Consider the following 15,860-nt stretch of genomic DNA (forward strand, 5'->3'; position numbering starts at 1 on the left):
AAACCTGTGCATACAGATTAAAAAGTCATAAACCTGGAAAGTTATTATCATATTTATGGTAATTCGGTAATTATAATATAAATTTTGAAGTTAGATTTGGTAAAAGGCTAGTTTTGACCTTTGTCTTAAGATGTTAAGTGACATGTGAAAAACCAATGTTTCCGCAGGTTCTGCGCCCCCTTTAGTGAATCCATCTCTGCCTACTACTTTTCAACCAGGAGCTCCACCTGGACCCCCTCCAACTAGAGGCCCACCTCCAGTCAGAGCCCTTAATCCCCAGAAATCATCACATAGTCCTGTACCCCAACCCTCATTTAACTCAGCTATCAAACAAGAAGGTAAGCAAGTTAAAAAACAAAGTCGAATCATAAAGTTTCAACTTAGGGTAGAAAGATTAATATAATGTGAATTCTGTGCATCAGAACCATATTTTTTCTTCTCAGAAAATCTAGTTGTTTGATTAGGGATACCAAAAAAAAAAAGCTAAACATGTTGCCGTCAACCAGATTCCAACTCATAGCGACTGTAGGACAGAGTAGAATTGCCCCATTGGGTTTCTAACCAGAAGCTGGTGGATTCAAACTGCGGACTTTTTGGCTAGCAGCCAAGTTCTTAACCCCTTGCCACCAGGGCTCCTTGATTAGGAATGGGCCTCAAGAATTGAGAGTTTTAAGAAGATCCTCAGAAATTCTACTGCCCTATTTTATGTGAGGAGCTCTGTTGGCGCTGTGGTTAAGAGCTACTGCTGCTAACCAAAAGATCAATACTTTGAATCCACCAGCTGCTCCTTGGAAACCCTCTGGGGCAGTTCTAGTCTGTACTGTAGGGTCGCTATGAGTTGGACTCACCTTGACGGCAACAAGTTATGCTGGGCTGTGGACTAGCATTTGGGAACCACTGCTCTTAATGTTTTGTTACTGTGTAAATTTTAAAAAACCATGGCTATAAAGTTAGGTGCCTTTTGGAGAGGCAGTTTGAGGGAAGAAAATTTTTGCCTTTCTGGATGTGGTGTTAGAATTATCCTTTTAAAATATTGTCCCTTTTCCAAAGAAGCCATATTTTGATCACAGCAATGGTTGTATGTTAACAAATATCTATGAGCCTAAGTAAGAAGTTGAGTATATAAGCAGTTTTATTTATTTATATAATCAAATGTTTTAAAGCATCGTCTTGGGATGTAACCTTGAAACACAAGTTTATTAATTTAAATAAGATATTTTGTAAGAAATTTGATTTTAGCAGTGTTATAACCATTACAGCAAGATTTGGAAATAGGAAAATAGAGAAAAGGAGGGGGAAAGATGTCGCCCATTATCCACTACTGAATACAACCAATATTTTTAAATTTTCTTCTGGTATTTCCTTTTTTAAGTATTATGAGTTGGGAAAAAAACTGACCTGTGAATAGTTTGAAAAGAATGGTTTTAAAAATGAGTAACAAAATGATACTGAATTATCCCACTGGTTGCTAGATTATAATTTTGAACATCAAGCTAGAATAAAAAAATTATTAACCAACTAAAAAGAATCTGCAGTATGCCCAATGTTTTTGTCTTTATTTAAAAGTTTTAGTAAGGTTTTATGTATTAATGCATGACTGAAGTCATGGTGGTCTTGAGAATTGGGGAAAAAGTTACTGGCTTTGCTGAAACTATTAAAATTATATATTTCATGTTAATATGGACTGTTAAAGTTAGCACGGTATACCTCAGTGCTAGAGGTATTTCTGTCACCTTCAAATTGTTTCTGGACTCCATTCTGCTTGTTAGGTATTTCGAAAATAAGATCTTTTATCCCTACAATTTTATTTTCTTTATCTTTAAGTTGTATTGCCTTTTTCCCCCTAAATTTTATTTATTTTTGTTGTTTTTAACAGCAAAACATATACCAATTCAACAATTTCTACATGTACAACTTAGTGATATTGATTGTATTCTTTGAGTTGTGCCACCATTCTCACCCTCCGTTTCTGAGTTGTTCCTCCCACGTTAATGTAAACTCACTGCCCTCTAAGGCTCCTATCTAATTTTTCAAGTTATTGTCAGTTTGATCCCATATACAGTGGATAGTTCTTGAAAGAGCATAAAGTTCAAGGCAGACTTTTTTTGACTAGTTAAGCTAAACTGTTCTTTGGTTTTAAGATGATTTCAGGGGAGTAGTATTGATTTTGATGATTTTTTTTTTCCCAGTGTGTACTGCTCCTTAGATGTTGTTATTGCAGCTCTCTCAGCTAATGAAATCTTTCAGATACTATATGATTTTATAAACGCCACAAAGAACCATACATTTTCAAAGTTATTTTGCTGAAATTAGGTTTTGAAAAGCCTCACTATTTGGGCCCTTGTCGTAGACGCAATGTAAGATGAAAAAAGATTCCTTCAGAAGACTCGTGTTCTCTTTCACTGAAGCTACATCTAAATTATTTGAAACTTCTGTATGTTTAAAATCTTGCAGTTAAAAAACAAAACTGTGCAGTTGTTTGAAGTTCTTATTTTAATATATGACATTTTTACTAGGTTGTGGTTTAAACTATTTGTTGTTTGGAAAGCTGTGTTAAATTTTAGACATTAGTTCAAATTGTGAAAGAAATTATAACAATTGTTCTAATTTAAATTCTGCTAATAAACTTTCCTTGTAGGTGGTACATCAAATACCAATAATGGATCTATGGTGGTCCACAACAGTTATGATGAAATTGAAGGAGGTGGCTTCTTGGGTGAGATGCTATGAAAGTTTTTTTTTTTTTTTTTTTCTGATTATAAAATAATACGTGTTCATTGTAGGAAATTTGGAAAATGTAGAAACAAAGGACAAAACTTCACTTATCATGTCGTGTAGTACTACCTACTATTAACATTTTGTCTCCATGTATTTAGATTTTGTCCTAGTGTTTTGTTTTTTCCTCTAGAATTGGGATCATGGACTTTATTATTATCATATTATGACTGTAGGGCACTATTTATCAGTTATATCTATTAAAGTTTATGTAACTAGTCTCATAAGTTGAACATCTGGGATGTTTTCATTTAAAGTTGTTTGAATCAGAATTTTAGCCTGAATAGAAATTTAGTGCATGGTAAACTAACTATACAAACTTACTTTTTGTGTGTTTATAGCTATATGCTACATTAATTAGATTAATGTAGTTAATATAAATAGTTGTTACTACTATTTGTCTTATATAAAATTGATAAATCAAAGTATTAAATTATCCAGAGGGTTTTGGAATTATAATCACCTATTTTTTCCTCTAAATTTTATTTTATCGTTGTTGAAAATATACACAACAGAACATAACACCAATTCAGTAGCTTCTACATGTACAATTTAGTGACATTGTATTCTTTGAGTTGTACAACCATTCTCACTCTCCTTTTCTGAGTTTTTCCTCCCTCATTAACATAAACTCACCACCCCCTAAGGTTCATATCTAATCTTTTGAATTGTTATTGTCAATTTGATGCCGTATAGACAGTTCTTAAAAGAGCGCAATGCTGAAGGCAGGACTTTTTCACAAGTTATGCCAAACTATTTAGCTTTAAGATGACTTCAGGGGATATTTTTGGTTTAAGGTCTAAAGACTCTTTCAGGGCAATAGTTTCAGGGGCTCATCCATACTCTCTGGCTCCAGAAACTCTAGAGTCCATAAGAATTTGAAATTCCGTTCTACATTTTCCCCCTTTTGATCAGGATTCTTCTATGGAATCTTTGATCACAGTGTTCAGTAATGATAGCCAGGCATCATCCAATTCTTCTGGTCTTCATGGCAAAGCAGGCAGTTGTTCATGAAGGCAGTTACCCACAGATTCCATATCCTCCTCCTGTTCCTGACTCTCTTTCTTCCTCTGTTACTCCAGGTGAGTAGAGACCAATTGTGCCTTGGATGGCTGCATGTAAGCTTTTAAGACCCCAGGCACTATGCAACCAACTAGGAGATAGATCAGAAGCACTAAACACGTTATTAGGCCAATTAACTGGGATGTCTCATGAAACCATGACCCTAAACCTCCAAAACAAGGAACCAAATCTAATGACATATTTGATTGTACATAAGCAGACTCAGCAGCTACTCTTTTTTTTTTTCATTGTAAATATATCACACAACCTTTGCCAGTTCAACTTTTTACAGGTGTAATTGACAGCAATTACAGTAATCGACTGTAATGCCATTAATCAATGTGAGTTTTCCATCACTGTTAACACCCCTTTTCCCCCTCCTCCTGTCGTCCGGTAACCACTAATAAACTTTGGTCTCTAAACATTTGCCTTTTCTTGTCTTAATTGGTTTTTCGTTTTTTGTGTTTTTTTAAATTTTTATTGTGCTTTAAGTGAAAGTTTACAAATCAAGTCAGTCACACAAAAACTTATTTACACCTTGCTACATTCTCCCAGTTGCTCTCCCTCTGATGAGACAGCCTGCTCCCTTCCTTCACTCTCTCTTCTCGTGTCCATTTTGCCAGCTTCTAACCCCCTCTACCCTCTCATCTCCCCTCCAGGGAAGAGATGTCAACTTAGTCTCAAGTGTCCACCTGATCCAAGAAGCTCACTCTTCACCAGCATCTCTCTCCAACCCATTGTCCAGTCCAATCCCTGTCTGAAGAGTTGGCTTTGGGAATGGTTCCTGCCCTGGGCCAACAGAAGGTCTGGGGTCCATGACCACCAGGGTCCTTCTAGTCTGAGTCAGACCATTAAGTCTGGTCTTTTTATGAGAATTCGGGGTCTGCATCCCACTGCTGTCCTGCTCCTTCAGGGGTTCTCTGTTGTGTTCCCTGAGGGAGCTTAATTGGTTTTTAATGTGTCGATTTGAAGTATTCTGGAGTATAAAATAGAACTTAAAAGTTACCTTGTTTCTAGCAACACCACAGCTTATGAATAAGAATCCCAAAATGGGCCGAAGTGTTGGATATTCATATCCCTCCCTACCACCTGGCTATCAGAACACACCACCAACTGGTACAACTGGAATGCCACCCTCTTCCTTGAATTACCCAAGTGGGCCACAGGCCTTTACTCAGGTAAACTTTTTTTTTTTTTCCGTATCTTCCCCCTTTTGGTTTTAACTGCTATGTACATGAAGAAGGCTTTAGGAAGTTGTATTGAATATTTTTATAGTCAACTAGAATAATAATGAATATTTAATAAGCCCTTTATTCTTTTACCTTCTTCAGAATCAAAAAATTGACAAGGAAATCTAGATTACAGTTTTGTTATTTAGAGAGAAATTAAATAACTAAGTCCCTAAACGCTTGTTTTCAACTGAAGACATTATAAGGTTATTTACTTAGAAATTTTTTATCTGTAGACTCCCTTAGGTGCTAATCATTTAACTGCAAACATGAGTGGATTAAGTCTACATCCAGAAGGTCTAAGAGTCATCAATCTTCTTCAAGAAAGAAACATGCTCCCTTCAACACCTTTGCAGCCTCCGGTTCCAAATTTGCATGAAGACATCCAGAAACTTAACTGTAACCCAGAGTAAGGCTTCAAACAGTATTTCTTATCAAAAGTTTTTCAGATTTGTTTTTTAGCTTCCTGCACAAGTATATTAATTTACAAAAGTAGTTTTGCATCTAGAAAACAAAACTTTGTTACTTGCTTACTTAATTGAGATTTGAAATGTGCTAAGTCGAGAAACTGGGTTTCACCTGTGAACTGATTGCTGCCCTTGTTATTCTTATCAGCTCTAATGGGATTATGATATTCATTATCATTATGGTGGCTACAGTCTTTCTTCAAAGAAAGTGGAAAGTACAGGAATTTGAGTCTATATAATCCTTTATTTGGTCCCATTTTAAATTGCTTATATAACAAATATTTGTATAATACTCTTTTCTCCCTGAAAATTTCACTCTTGAGTTTGAATGTGTTTTTGGTAAGTTGAACTTTGTTATCTTTAAATAGTTTTTTTAGAACATACAGCAAAATTTAACTTTTCAGTAATAAGCTTAACTTTGAATTTTCAAATTTGGGTCATTCTCTTTGTAATTCCAGTATAATCTAGTCGTATATAAAGAAAAATAAGTCATTTGATAATCTAGACTGTTTTATGCACAAGCCATGAAGAGGCTGTATTTTAGCTAACTAATATAGAAGTATAACTTTTACTCTATTTCTGAATAGGATGTAAACTTAAATATTTTAATAGGATAACATTTGAGAGTGTCTATTGAAATTTGTCATTTGTTATCTGATCCAGTGTTAAAATGTTTACCTTAAAAATTTTTTTTGGTCCAAAAATAATCATAGCAGCAACTGACAGATGTTTTTCATTTTGACATAGGTTATTTCGATGCACCCTGACTAGCATTCCTCAGACTCAGGCCTTACTGAATAAAGCCAAACTTCCTTTGGGGCTGCTCCTTCATCCTTTCAAAGACCTAGTGGTATGTTTCACTTTTAAAAGTAAATGCCTTATGGAAAATTATCTTGGTGACAAGGAAATTTTCTGTAATAGTGCCAGAATCCAGTATACAATTATTTTGATATATCTTTAGGAACTTGATTTCTTTATTTGCATCTCGTTCCAAAATTTTATTACCAAAAATACTTTCAAAATAGGGCAAAATAAGCATATTGTTGAAAAAGCCAAGAGATACTGAACAGTTAACTGGAAGAAACTAAAGAAATGTACTATTTTAAAAAGTTACAAGTTATTTATCCATTAAAATACTTTACCCAATCCTCCAGTTCTGCTGTCCTTGGGGTAGAATTGGGTTATTAAGGAAGCTGTTGCACTTTTGTACTAAGGCTCTAAGACCTTGGCTCCTGGTTATGTAGCCTTAAGTACATCAGTGCCTGAGTGGGGTGACTCCCAAAACAGACCTCCTTATTGTGATAGGATATTATTTCTTTTACTAATTTTTGTTAAGACTTTTGAATGTTTAATATGCAAGATAGGTTTTAAATAGCATGATTGCAAAGTTTAGTTCAAAGGCAAAATTTAAGGAGAAATCCTGAAGAAAAACAATAGAGTTTAAAATCAATCCATTTCAGCTACATGATTTTTTGTGTGGCAGTTTGAACACATCTTTTTACTCTAGGTTTTTTCCTCCAGAATTATATATTCAACAGTTATTTGAAAGGAATAGATGAATGTTTGACCTTTAAACATGATGATCACTGCCTTTAAAAATTAGTTCTGTTTTTTTAGCAATTGCCTGTGGTTACCTCCAGTACAATTGTGAGATGCCGTTCATGCAGGACGTACATCAACCCTTTTGTCAGCTTTCTTGACCAAAAGAGATGGAAGTGTAATTTATGTTACCGAGTCAATGATGGTATGTATTTTGAAACATTAAAAAACTTCTACTTACATTGTAGGAAAATCAGATATTACAGATGTGAGGTAAAACAAAAAACCAAGCACCTCTTATTTACCTGTAATCCTTCCACTCAGAAATAATTGTTGTTGTTGTTGTTAGGTGCTGTCGAGTCGGTTCCAACTCATAGCAACCCTGTGCACAACAGAACCAAGCACTTCCCGGTTCCGTGCCATCCTTATAATCGTTGTTCTGCTTGAGTCCATTGTTGTACCCACTGTGTCAGTCCACCTCGTTTAGGGTCTTCCTCTTTTCTGCTGACCCTGTACTTTACTAAGCATGATGTGCTTTTACAGGGACTGATCCCCTCTGACAACATGTCCAAAGTATTTAAGATGCAGTCTCACCATTCTTGCTTATAAGGAGCACTCTGGTTGTACTTCTTCCAAGACATATTTGTGCTTTCTTTTGGCAGTCCATGGTATGTTCAATATTCTTCACCAACACCACAACTCAAAGGCATCAGTTCTTCTATGGTCTTCCTTATTCATTGTCCAGCTTTCACGTGCATATGATGCGATTGAAAATACCATGGCTTGGGTCAGGTGCATCTTAGTCTTCAAGGTGGACATCTTTGCTTTTCAACACTTTAAAGAGGTCCTTTGCAATAGATTTGCCCAGTGCAATGCGTCTTTTGATTTCTTGACTGCTGCTTCCATGGATGTTGATTGTGGATCCAAGTCAAATGAAATGCTTGACAAATTCAGTCTTTTCTCCATTTATCATGATGTGGGGATTTTTGTTTTCTTTATGTTGATGTGTAATCCATACTGAAGGCTGTGGTCTTTAATCTTCATCAGTAAGTGCTTCAAGTCCTCTTCACTTTCAGCAAGCAAGGTTGTGTTATCTGCATGACACAGGTTGTTAATGAGTCTTCCTCTAATCCTGGTGCCCCCTTCTTCATATAGTCCAGCTTCTTAAATTACTTGCTCAGCAAACAGATTAAACAGGTATGGTGAAAAGATACAACCCTGACGCAAACCTTTCCCAGCTTTGATCCACTCAGCATGCCCTTGTTTTATCTGAACAACCGCCTCTTGATCTGTGTACAGGTTCCTCATGGGCACAATTAAGTGTCCTGGAAGTCCCATTCTTCACAGTGTTATCCATAATTTGTTGTCATCCACACAGTCGAATGCCTTTGTAGTCAATAAAACACAGGTAAACATCTTTCTGGTATTCTCTGCTTTCAGCCAGGATCCATCTGACATCGCAATGATTTCCTTGGCTCCACGTCCTCTTCTGAATCAGGTCTGAATTTCTGGCAGTTCCATGTTGATATACTGCTGCAACCACTTTTGAATGATCTTCAGCAAAATTTTGCTAGCGTGTGATGTTAATGATATTGTTCTGTAATTTTCACATTGGTTGGATCACCTTTCTTGGGAATAGGCATAAATATGGGTCTCTTCCAGTCAGTTGGCCAGGAAGCTGTCTTCCATATTTCTTGGCGTAGACGAGTGAGCACTTCCAATGCTGCATCCATTTGTTGAAACATTTCAGTTGGTATTCCGTCAATTCCTGAAGTCTTGTGTTTTGCCAGTGCCTTCAGTGCAGCTTGAACTTCTTCTTTCAGTACCATCAGTTCCTGGTCATATGCTACCTCTTGAAATGGTTGAACATCGACTAATTCTTTTTGGTATAATAACTCTGTGTATTCCTTCCATCTTCTTTTGATGCTTCCTGCATCGTTTAATATTTTCCCCATAAAATCCTTCACCATTGCAACTCGAGGCTTGAATTTTTTCTTCAGTTCTTTCAGCTTGAGAAATGCCGATTGTGTTCTTCCCTCTTCGTTTTCTATCTGCAGGTTTTTGTACATGTCATTATAATACTTTACTTTGTCTTATCAAGCCACCCTTCGAAATCTTCTGTTCAGTTCTTTTACTTCATCATTTATTCCTTTTGCTTTAGCTGCTCGATGTTTAAGAGTAAGTTTCAGAGTCTCTTCTGACATCCATTCCGGTCTTTTCTCTCTTTCCTGTATTTCCAATGACCTCTTGCTTTCTTCATGTGTGATGTCCTTGCACAACTCCTCTGGTCTTCGGTCGTTAGTGTTCAACACGTCAAATCAATTCTTGAGATGGTCTCTAAATTCAGGTGGGATATACTCAAGGTTGTATCTTGGTTCTCATGGACTTGCTCTGATTTTCTTCAGTTTCATCTTGAACTTGCATATGAGTAATTGATGTTGTGTTCCACAGTTGGCCCCTGGCCTTGTTCTGACTGATGATGTTGAGATTTCTATTGTCGCTTTCCATAGATGTAGTCGATTTGATTCCTGTTCGTTCTATCCGGCGAGGTCCATGTGTATAGTTGCCATTTATGTTGGTGAGAAAATGTATTTGCAGTGAAGAAGTTGTTGATCTTGCAGTTTTCTATCATTCGATCTCCAGCGTTGTTTCTGTCACCAAGGCCATATTTTCCAACTACCGAGCCTTCTTTGTTTCCAACTTTCGCATTCCTATCACAAGTAGTTATCAATGCATCCTGATTGCATGTTCAATCAATTTCAGACTGCAAAAGCTGATAAAAGTCTTCAATTTCTTCATCTTAGGCCTTGGTGGTTGGTGCATAAATTTCAATAATAGCCATATTAACTGGCCTTCCTTGTAGGTGTATGAGTATTATCCTATCACAGACAGCATTGTACTTCAGGATAGACCTTGAAATGTTCTTTTTGATGATGAATGCAGTACCATTCCTCTTCAAGTTGTCATTCCTGGCATATTAGACTCTATGATTGTCTGATTGAAAATGGCCAATACCAGTCCATTTGAGCGTGCTAATGCCTAGGATTTCGATGTTTATGCATTCCATTTAATTTTTGGCGATTTCTAATTTTCCTAGATTCATACTTCATACATTCTGGTTCTGATTATTAATGGATGTTTGCATTTGTTTCTTCTCATTTTGAGTCGTGCTACATCAGCAAATGAAAGGTCCCGAAAGCTTTACCCTGTCCCCGTCATTAAGGTCGACTCTGCTTTGAGGAGGTAGCTCTTCCCTTGTCATCTTTTGAGGGACTTCCAACCTGGGGGGCTCATCTTCCCACGATGTATCAGACAGTGTTCCGCTGCTGTTCATAAGGTTTTCACTGGCTAATTCTTTCCAGAAGTAGAGTGCCCGATCCTTCCTAGTCTGTCTTAGCCTGGAAGCTCAGCTGAAAACCTGTCCTCCATGGGTGACCCTGCTGGTATCTGAATACTGGTGGCATAGCTTCTAGCATCACAGCAACATGCAAGCCCCCACAGGATGACAAACTGACAGACACACAGAGATAATTACTGTTAAATTTTTTCTATGCATTTGTAGCTTTATGCGTTTTAAACAAAAAAAGTTAAAATACTACCCTGAAACCACTTTTTTATATTTATTATGTTGAGTATATAATAAATGGTATATTTCATGGTATTATTTAAGCCATTATTTTAAGAAATATTTTTATTTAGAAATATCCCATACCTTTTCTCTAGGGTGAAAGAGAATAAGTCCACAGAATAGCTGCCTAATTCATTCACTGCTGTATGAAGGGAGGTGGGCAATGCTTAGAAGGTTAGTTGAATGTAGTTTTCTCAGTAATTGAGGAGGAGAATATCTCTTTCAGTAACTGTTTCACAACTTAATTTACGTTTGAAGCGTATCACCTAACCTACAAGATTTCCTTAGGTTTAGAGAAAAAAGGATATGATTATATGTACATTGAAGATTAGGTCTGTTTGGAAGGAATTTCAATAGCTTTTGGAAAAAAGAGGACTATAAGATTTTTTAAAGACTAGTTTTATTCTTTATATGTGTGTGTGTGTTTTAAGAAAGTCAGAATAGAAAAAGAACTATAGTAATTCTACAGATGGATGTATAATGTTTAGTACACCTTTAAAATGTGTATGTGCTTCAGTATACAAAATGAAATTATAATAAGGATTGAAGTCATTTTTATATAGAGATATAGACCATTTAATGAACTATAGCTAATCTATTAGGGTACATAGGGAATTGAATTTCTAAACATCCCAAGTTACTAGGAAGATAAATGCAATGATAATTGAGAAAATACTCTTTGAACACTAGTGTATTATAATAGGTAGGCAACTCATGTTCCATAAAGGTCTCATTAGTAAATGAAACTCACTAAACCCTATGACATTAATCTCTGAAGTATTTTTACCATAGCACTCTAGGTCCAGTCACCCCACCAAAAACAAAAAAACACTAAACTCGTTGCTGTCAAGTTGATTCTGACTCATGGTGACCCCATGTGTTGCAGAATAGAACTGTTCCATAGAGTTTTTAAGGCTATGAACTTTCAGAAGCAGATTGCCAGGCTTTTCTTCTGAGGCACGCCTGGGTGGGTTCAAATCTCAAACATTTCAGTTAACCATTCGTGCCACCCAGGGAGTCTGCTAGCTCCAACCAGCCTGTGAATTTCATATGTCAAATAAGAAGTCACTAAAAAAAAAAAAAAACTCTCTTTTTTTTTTTTATCCTTGTACAGTTGTGAAATTTAAGATAAAGTTTAATCTTGGCATTTAAGAAAATAATTTGCATTTGATAAGTTTGGTCATCCTTTCAAGCTATTTTAGAAAAGCAACTTTAGCAGAAATGAAGACAAAAAGATTATCAGGAGATAGGAAAAGAGAAATTGTAGTGATTATAGTTGTAAATGAGTATACTGATTAAAATGAGTATACTGCTTATAGGTCGCCGTCCTATAGCGACCCTGTAGGACAGAGTGGAACCGCCCCATATGATTTCCAAAGAGCAGCTGGTGGATTCGAACTGCTGACTTTTTGGTTAGCGCTGTGTCTCTTAACCACTGCGCCACCAGGGATCCACTATATATAGTTGTAAAAGCAAGACATATTTAGTCCCACATCCATTGAAACTCAAAAATCATGTATTTATTTCTTTATATATAGTCTATATGGAATTATTTAAATTATTTATAAATCCTGTAATTACAAGTGGGATTTAATACACCCAAATGCAAGGTGTATTAAACTTAATCCTGTCAGTTTCATCATAATGTGTTGTTACCTTTACATAGTTCCTGAAGAATTTCTGTACAACCCTTTGACCAGAGTTTATGGAGAACCTCACAGAAGACCTGAAGTACAAAATGCTACTATTGAGTTTATGGCTCCTTCAGAATATATGGTAAGCTTTCATTTTTTTAAACAGTATGCTGATTTCAAAATGTTTTTATTGTTTTTAGGTGTGTTTTAGTTGGTTCTGACTCATAGCAACCCTGTGTACAGCAGAACATAACACTGCCTGGTCCTGCACCATCCTTACAACCATTGCTATGCTTGAGCCCGTGGTTGCAGCCACTGTATCAGTCCATCTCGTTGAGGGTCTTCCTCTCTTTTGCTGACCTTCTACTTTACCAAGCATAATACCAAAAGAATCCCATTGCTGTCGAGTCGATTCTGACTCATAGCAACCCTATAGGACAGAGTAGAGCTGCCCCATAGAGTTTTCAGGGAGTGCCTGGTGGATTTGAACTGCTGACCTTTTGGTTAGCAGCTGTAGCATTTAATGACTACGCCACCAGGGTTTCCACCAAGCATAATACTGGGTTTTATTCAGAACAATATATCATTTAACAAAATTATATGTTTTTATAAAAAAAAAATTGTAAAAGTAGTTAATTCATGTATAAGGGTAGGTTTGAAAAGTAAAAGTGTGTGTAAGTTCCACTTAAGTGTTATGTGACTGTCCAGAAATTTGCAATATAAAATATTAGGATCATAATTACTTTTAAGTCACTTTTGATTTTTTCTGTTACAAATAGTGCTGTGACATATATCCTCTTGTAAATACTTTCATACACTTGTGTGAGTATCTGAGGTCTTGCCGTTTAAAAATAATAATAATAATTATGCCTGACATTTAATTAGCACTTTAGATTTTACAGTGCACTTCATAGTTTTGATGCTCACAAACAGTGCTCTGAAGTAAGCTAGGGAAATGCTGCTAATGCTATTTTATTTGCCAAGCATCACTTATTAAATGGTGGAGCTTGCGTAAAAATCCAGACCCTTTGGTTTGGTTACTCTTTGACAATGCCATAATTGCCTCCAAGGAAAGGAGAATATGAAAATAAGACCTAACACCAACGTTTTTTTTTCTTCTAAATTTTGTTTATTTTCTTGTTTTTGAGAATATATACAGCAAAACATATACCAATTCAAGTTTCTACATGTAGAATTCAGTGACATTGATTGCATTCTACAACCATTCTCACCCTCCTTTTCTGAACACATAAACTCACTGTCCCCTTAAGATTCCTATCTAATCTTTCAAGTTTCTTTTATCATTTTGATCCCATATAGGTAGTTTTTAAAAGAGCATAATGCTCAAGGCAGGCCTTTTTTTACTAGTTAAGCTAAACTATTACTCATTTTTAAGATAACATCAGGGGATGTTTTTGGTTTAAGTTTTAAAGGTTATCTTAGGACAAGAGTTTCAGGGATTCATCCAACCTTCGTGGCTCCAGAAAGTCTAAAGTCCATGAGAATTTGAAATTCTGTTCTACATTTTCCCCTTTTCGATCAGGAGTATTCTATGGAATTTTTGATCAAAATGTTCAGTAATGGTAGCTGGGCACTATCCAGTTCTTCGGGCCTCATGGCAAAGGAGGCAGATGTTCATGGAAACAATTAGTCACACATTCCATGTCCTCCTCCATATCCTGACTCTCCTTCTTCCTCTGTTGCTCCAGGTGAATAGAGACCAATTGTTGTGCCTTGGATGGCTGCTTGTAAGCTTTTAAGACCCCTGGTACTACACAGTGAACTAAGAGGTAGAACAGAAGCACTAAATATGTTATTAGCCCAATTAACAGGGATGTCCTGTGAAAGCATGACCTTAAACCTCCAAACCAAACAACCAAATCCCATGAGGTGTTTGGTTGGACACTAAAACCAACTTTTTTTTTTTTAATTGTTCTTTAGATGGAGGTTTACAGAACTAGTTTCTCATCAAACAGTTACATCACATGTTATTCTATGACATTGGTGAACAACCCCATGACGTGTCAACACTCACTTCTCAACCCTGGGTTCCCTATTACCAGTTTACCTGTTCTCTCCTGCATTCCAGTCCCTGCCCCAGGGCTGATGTGCTCCTTTAGTCTTGTTTCATTCCGTGGGCCTGTTCAGTCTTTGGCTGAAGGGTGAACCTCAGGAGTGACCTCATTACTTACCTGAAAGGGTGTCCAGGGGCCGTACCCTCAGGATTTCTCCAGTCTCTGTCAGGCCAGCAAGTCTGGTCTTTCTTTTTGAGTTAGAATTTTGTTCTGCATTTTTCACCAGCTTCATCCAGGACCCTCTATTGTGATCCCTGTCAGAGCAGTCAGTGTGACACCAACTTTTAATGTTTTATTTTGGCTTATTTTTGTTGAATTATGTTTCACTATCTGGGCAATTGAGGCCTTTTGACTGTGAAACTTACAAGGTGTCAGTCTCTTTTCACTACAGAGAAGTTTCAATGCAGAAAACATCTTGTGGCACTTTAGTGGTTAGTAGTAGCTTTCTACGGTGTAATTGTTCCTTCGTTGAATTAAATCCAAAAAGCAGAAGTATTTTTTCTTTTGAATTGACCTTCCCTTTGTTTTGGAGACTTGCCTATAGCAAAAGATTTTTGCTCTTTTCTGGCTTACCTCTTGACAGGTTCTATGAATTCAGCAAGTAATGATACATAGAAATACATATAAAAGCTAATAGACTACATGCCCAATTCTGATTTTGGATATTTGATGCTTTTTATGGAATTGAAAATAAATCTTTGAATTTACAAGTTTAAAATGCAGAGTATTACATTTTTATGGAATCTGCCCAAAATGTGTTGGTTAAATTACCAGCTGAAGCTAACTTGATTTGTCAGTTTTAGAACTATGATTTCCCTAAATTGTGAAATATGGTCATGTATCAAAAGTCCACAAGACATAAATGTACAGGTTACCAAATAATTATAAACATCTGTATTAGTATCACCTGCGTCAAAAATTGAATATTGCCAATACTCCCAGAAGCTTTTCTCATCTCAGTCCCTCGCCTTCCTGCCCTAGAGAAGACACTCTTCTGACTTAATGGCAGTCATGTGCTCATTTGTCTGTCTTAACTACATCTGTAAACAGTTTTACCTGTTTTTAAATTCTGTTCTTTCTATATTTTTTATCCTTTATTGCCTATTGTAGTGTCCACTCAATCTGAAATAATGCTTATTTTACTGTATTTGAACACAATATCTTAGTTATATGGCAAAGACAAGTGTAAATTTAATCTGTTAAATGTATTTAACGAGATCCTTTTCGTTTCTTCAGTTACGACCACCTCAACCTCCCGTGTACCTCTTCGTATTTGATGTGTCTCACAATGCAGTTGAAACTGGATATTTGAATTCAGTTTGCCAGAGTTTGTTAGACAATCTGGATTTGTAAGTGTCTTAATTCAGCTTAAATCTGAAATTAACTGTTTGCAAAATGAACAAATAGTTTCTAAAATACAAAAATAATCATGTAATTTTTTTTTAACTATA

General features: G+C 36.2%; 1 protein-coding gene across 3 annotated transcripts in view; it reads left to right on the forward strand.

The window, feature by feature from the left end:
* The window catches only part of SEC24A (SEC24 homolog A, COPII coat complex component), a 106,858-nt gene that overhangs the window by 46,088 nt on the left and 44,910 nt on the right, over positions 1-15,860 (forward strand). For all 3 annotated transcript variants that reach the window (XR_010319338.1, XM_064276455.1, XM_064276451.1), the window contains exons 3-10: positions 168-338; positions 2,639-2,716; positions 4,855-5,015; positions 5,303-5,475; positions 6,281-6,383; positions 7,151-7,277; positions 12,367-12,476; positions 15,646-15,758. Coding sequence is in view for 2 of the 3 variants with exons in the window: in XM_064276455.1 (XP_064132525.1) it covers positions 168-338; positions 2,639-2,716; positions 4,855-5,015; positions 5,303-5,475; positions 6,281-6,383; positions 7,151-7,277; positions 12,367-12,476; positions 15,646-15,758 (1,036 nt within the window). In the remaining variant the exon portion in view is untranslated. The remainder of the gene's footprint in view (positions 1-167; positions 339-2,638; positions 2,717-4,854; positions 5,016-5,302; positions 5,476-6,280; positions 6,384-7,150; positions 7,278-12,366; positions 12,477-15,645; positions 15,759-15,860) is intronic.

This window comes from Loxodonta africana, chromosome 2, assembly GCF_030014295.1.
Source record: "Loxodonta africana isolate mLoxAfr1 chromosome 2, mLoxAfr1.hap2, whole genome shotgun sequence".
NCBI classification, from domain to species: Eukaryota; Metazoa; Chordata; class Mammalia; order Proboscidea; family Elephantidae; genus Loxodonta; species Loxodonta africana.